A 5510-nucleotide genomic window follows, 5' to 3' on the forward strand; every position below is an offset into this window, starting at 1 on the left:
GTGTATTAGCTCAGCACTAGTGTGAAAGCTAAAGCTAAACTGTTGTCCTCCATCTATATTTTCAGTTACAGGCTGAGTCATTTCTACCTTCTCCTCTCTGTCAACGCTCTCTGGTTTCATTTAAAAGAGCCAATCGTCAAATATTGTCCAAGATTAACCTTCAGGGTGGATATAGCTCACTAGCAGCCTCACACCAATGACCTAGTTGTCATCATTTACCCAGAATGCTTTGCGTGTAAATAAAATGGCTCTGTTCGTGTTAAAATTTATTTTTAAAAATGTACAAAACTAAACCTCCTACAGTATTTTTACAGTCTTTATTTTACAGTTAAAATAAATGTTGATCAAATAAAGTTTAATGTTACAACTAATCGTGGATCCCTTTAACAAGAAGCAGACTGAAGGTAAGACTGTGCAAAAACTACATGTCAAATCTAAAAAAACATTCTTGAAATGATAATCAGAATGTTCTGATAGTTAAATGCAAATTTTCATGTTTCAGTTGTTTTTTCATGAATCTGAAACGATTAAATATCACAGTAATGCTTAAGTAAAGAAAAAATAAAATACTTCCTCACAAACTCAGTCCCTGGGAAATTACTGCCAAAACGATAATACTGATGTTAAATAAAGGTTTATTTATGTTTAGGAGTCTATTTCTATGTGGTGTAAAACCTACCCAGATTTATTTAATATTTATTTTTATTTATTTAACAAAACATTTTTCATTGTGCCCAGTAAATAATTTTTTAATAAAGCCCTTGGAGTGTTAATTAAAACGTGTTTGCAGGCCAATAAAGGATAAACACAAGCTCAAAAAGAAAAGCATGTAATTGATGCTCTGGCCACTAGAGAGAGCTAGACACCATTACACAGTCCTGCAGAAAATCTGGTGACTTCTCATGACAAACATAACCAGAAAAACAAAGAAAATCTGTTATWTTTTTTAACCAGATCTAGCATCAAGTTTGCGTAGTGGCAAATTGGCACACTCTATTTTTATTTAAACTACTGTAACAAAATGTTGGCTCAGGAACAACCAAGACATGCAGAGAAAATTCAAACTGCAAGGGAAACTCTGATAAAAAGATATTCCAACACTGTTGCCTGCTTGTAGCTCTCAGAGTGAGAACATTTAAACTCAGGCCACGGAGACGATTAAGCCGTCTACAACCTGCTCCACAGGCGGAGGAGAAAAAAAGTATTTCCACGTTGAACCCACTCCTCATAAAACGAGCTCCCTCCACATGCCGTCAACAACACCCCAGACATTTAAACAACTTCTCAAACTTCCTTCACGAGCAGCAGAAACGATCATCGGGGGAGAAATAGGAGCTTTTTCTGGCTTTTCCTGCTCCTGAATTGTCTGCTTCACCCCCTTTGAGCTGCTTGATGTGGTCCAATTAAAAGCAAACCTCGTCTCTCTTCCACAGGAGATAATCTCCTTTTCATGAAACCACCTGATCCAGGCAGGTTTAAAGCCAACCTTAGCTGTCTAATTAGACTTTGTAAAGAAAGCTCAGCTCTTCTTCTCTCCCTCTGCTCTGGTTGTTTTTAAACTCATGTCATCTCTCCTCATCCAAAATCTAAATATTTATCTTTTTCTCCCTTTCTACAGGCAGAATTAAGTTTATCTAATGAATCAGTGAAGACCTGAGAGCAACCTGAGCAGGGCTCATTTATGGAGATTCACACTGGGAACTGTCAGGAGGACAGACGAGCCGGAGAAAACAAACCTAGCCGGAAGCAAAATAAAGCAATTTTTTCTCAGCGGGGAGCATCCATCACCGACTCCTGTCTCCTGCTGTCTCCTTAAAGAGGAGGTGTAAACACTGCACCCCGAGGTGTCCTCACCTGTCTCTGCACATCATAGAATCTGGGACAAGAGAGACAGCAGGAGATTTCCTGCAGAGTATAGAACTCATCATCAACAATTAAAAAAACAAAGAAAAGAATTAATATGGGTAAAGAAGAAATGAGAGAATTTACAGAAAAATAAACTGACAAGTTAAAGGAAAGAAATGAAGACTTACACTGATGACAGACAGAGAAATGTGCAAATTAATCCAAGGACAAGTATGGAGCTAAATTGAAGCCATAATGTTTGTTCATTTTATTTTTTGAAATTAAAAACAAAAAATCTGAAGCTGAAAAACTGAAACAAAACAAATTTTAAAACTGAAAAACAATTTAAGCTGAAAAAAGTTTTAATGTAGATTTCTTGATTATTTGATACAACAGCCTTCCATAAAGTTTATTATATGATATGATGGCCTACCATACTCTGGTAATTATGTGATACAATGGCCTGCCAGATTTTTCAAATATATGACACAACAACCTGTCACACAAAGTTAAATATGATACAATGACATCCTATTTCTATTTAATTATATAGTAATTATTAACATAAGTAGTTTTGAACATTCTCAAAGCAGTTTCAAAAACTTTTTTTTTCCAGTTCCAAATTTTTTCTTTCAGTTTCAAAATGTATTCTTTTTTTAACAATCTTTATGGCCCCAATTTAGCTCCACAATCAAATAACCAAACTGTATAACTGTGTGGGTCTAGATCCCTAAAAGGATGAGGATGGAGTACTTTCTTTACAACAATCTAAGGCAATCAGGGAGTTTGACACAGCTAAACCATGAAACATGGAGATAATCTGAAGTATGGAGGGCTGAAGAGTACGTGAGCTGATTATGAGTGCAACACAGAGACCACAAAAACATTAATCCTTAGAGAAGAACATCAGGTTTGTAATCTAAATGTTGAGACTCTGGTTGATCTGGYCACGCTCATCGAGCCTCGTCAATCCAGTCAGATCTAATTGGAACGCATCCGTTCCAAAACAGCACAAAGACCACTCAGTAAGTCCTGATTAGTCTTACTGTAACTGAATACTATAATTTTGCTCCTTTCAGGCCATTTTTAGCTTCATATTAGTGTGAAAATGCACCAGAATTGTCACCTGARGGGGAAAACCTTTTATTTATCCTGGTTACTCTGCAAGAAAATAATTTCCAAACTGTTTAAGYTATTTTCTTTTGAGACTTTTCCCTGAACAAAACCCAAATGAAAATTATTTGAGATGTCTGGGGTGTTTTTGTTCACCTACCCTGTATCTATGAGCATGCACCACCCTGTGACCTGATTGATTCAGAATATTGTTAAATCAAGTGGTTTCCYCTGACGTGAGTTTCATCCCATCATAACTGTGTATCTGTGCTCATCAATATCAGAAACATTTACAGAATAGATTAAAAAGTGGTGCAGAGGAGGCTGTATGAAAGAAGTGAGAGAAGTTGAGAGGAATCCTGAAGTGAAGGAGTTTGATAAACGAGTGTGTGATTCAGTGATCTCTGGGTGCTTGACCCTGAGGTCAGCTAATCCACACCATGAGTCAGTCGGGCCCACGGGGTCTCGGCGGGCCAGGAGAGGTCCATCCATTCAAGTCAAAAATCAATCCCCACTCGTCTGAGAGCACCCCACTCCAGGTCTGTTTACGCCTCGGCTCACCTTTGTCCTGCGGCTGCGTGCTGGCAATGATCCATTTCACCAGGCAGCACTTCATCAGAGCTTTCCTGGAGAACCGCGGCTTCTGCCACTTCCCAGAATTCTTCACTCTGCCCGGCGCAGGCTCCACGCCGTTGGCATCTCCCAGCATGCCGCCGTCGACCATCTTGCCGTCCACCTGCTGAGAGGAGAGGAAAGACAAAATAGCAAATTAACCATCTGTAGGTGTCAAGGTTGGGAGGAGGTTTGGACCCAGAAATGCAGACGGATACARAGATCAATTGGGGCCATAAATCTGTTAAAAACTGTTTAAAACAAACAAAAAAGTTGTATTTTTGATTACATGTTATAACTGCCTGTCAAACACTTTACTGTATGATACAGCAGCCTGCCATACTTCATTAATTATATGATACAACGATCTGACATATATTTAAATTATACAGCAATGGCCTGCCATCACATGTTCTGATTTATTTTAAATTATGACACAACAAACTGCCATACATAACTATATGATACAACAGCCTGCCACACAAAGCTAATTATACAATACAACCTGGCATATTTTAAATTATACAACAAAAAAACCCTGCCAAACATGGTAAATCATGATACAATTACCTGCCATACATGTTAATTCTGATGCAAAAACGTGGCCTATTTTAAATTATATGACACAATAAACTGCCATACTTTATTAATTATAAGATACCACGGCCTGCCAAATGTTTAATTATATGATTCAACGGCCTGCCGTACCACAATAATTATATTACATAAGGACCTGCCATATTGTAAATTATGACACAAGAGCCCATCGTCCCTTGTTCGTTATATGATACAACGGCATGCCATACAAWTTTTATACAAGTACTTTTGAACTTTAAAAAAATAATAATTTTCAAGTATTTTTTCTTTTAGGTTCGTTAAGACCCCACTTTAGCTCCACAGACTGACAGACGGTGAAGAGCAATATGATCTGAATTGTGAAGAATAACTTCTCCTGAACTCCCCAGAAGCTCAGTTATGGTGCTGCTGGAAGAGGAAGATAATAGATGGGAACAAAGAGCAAACAGAAGCTCTGTTTATTCTGAAGAGGAGGGAGCAAACRAAGGAGACTGGAGGAAGAAACAAACACCAAGGATGTTTCACGGCTATTTGATCCCACGGGAGTCGAAACACACGAATCCCTGGCTGTAATGTAGAAARAGAGAACAAAATAAGCACAAGACGGAAAGAAAAAGATACAAAAAAGACGGGGTTTGATCAAGTTAGTCAAGGGTAATTATAAAAAAAATGTCTCTGAGCAGAGGAGAAAAAAAGGACAAGAGGGCAAGAAGATAGGAAACGAGAGGATTTCAAAGCTGTTTTTATTAGGAATAAATTTAAAGCTATTTCTGTGCAGCTTGCACCTAAACAGATGAATAAAAAGAGAAGATGAAAGGAAAAGGGGGCAATGATAAAAAAAAAAACAGCTCATTTGGAGTAAATATCTGCAGAGACGCAAACAGGGTGCTGAACTGAATCCAGTGACGAAATGAAGAGTAACAAAAAAGTAAATAAATCATTTACCTTCAAATCTAATAAATTACATCAAGAGTGGCACCGCAGAGAGGACTCATAAAAACAGGCAGAAAATGACCTYAGCACCGACTCTCTGGAGAGTAAAAATCACATGGACGGATTTTGATGAGGCTTGAAGTCACAAATTGGAAAAGAGAGATGAACTGACGCAGACAGACACAGAGTAACCCCCCCCCCACCCCCACCCCTGAAAATCCAGAGTTATGTTTGTTGTTTATTCATGGATTGCTGAACATGCAGACATACTCTTGATCACAACTCACACCCCCTCTTTCTTCAGCTACATCATCTGCTCTTTAACGCTTCAGCTGGCTCCGTCCTGCGGCAACACGTCTACTCAAAATATCTTCTCATACACACACACACACACACACACACACACACACACACACACACACACACACACA

At 38.4% G+C, this 5510-nt stretch overlaps 1 protein-coding gene across 3 annotated transcripts in view; it reads right to left on the bottom strand.

Moving 5' to 3' along the window:
* The window catches only part of kcnip3b (Kv channel interacting protein 3b, calsenilin), a 34423-nt gene that overhangs the window by 18113 nt on the left and 10800 nt on the right, over positions 1-5510 (bottom strand). For all 3 annotated transcript variants that reach the window (XM_014002581.1, XM_014002580.1, XM_014002582.1), the window contains one exon: positions 3520-3697. In XM_014002581.1, coding sequence (XP_013858035.1) covers positions 3520-3697 — 178 coding nt within the window. The remainder of the gene's footprint in view (positions 1-3519; positions 3698-5510) is intronic.

Source organism: Austrofundulus limnaeus, unplaced genomic scaffold, assembly GCF_001266775.1.
Source record: "Austrofundulus limnaeus strain Quisiro unplaced genomic scaffold, Austrofundulus_limnaeus-1.0 Scaffold14, whole genome shotgun sequence".
NCBI lineage: Eukaryota > Metazoa > Chordata > Actinopteri > Cyprinodontiformes > Rivulidae > Austrofundulus > Austrofundulus limnaeus.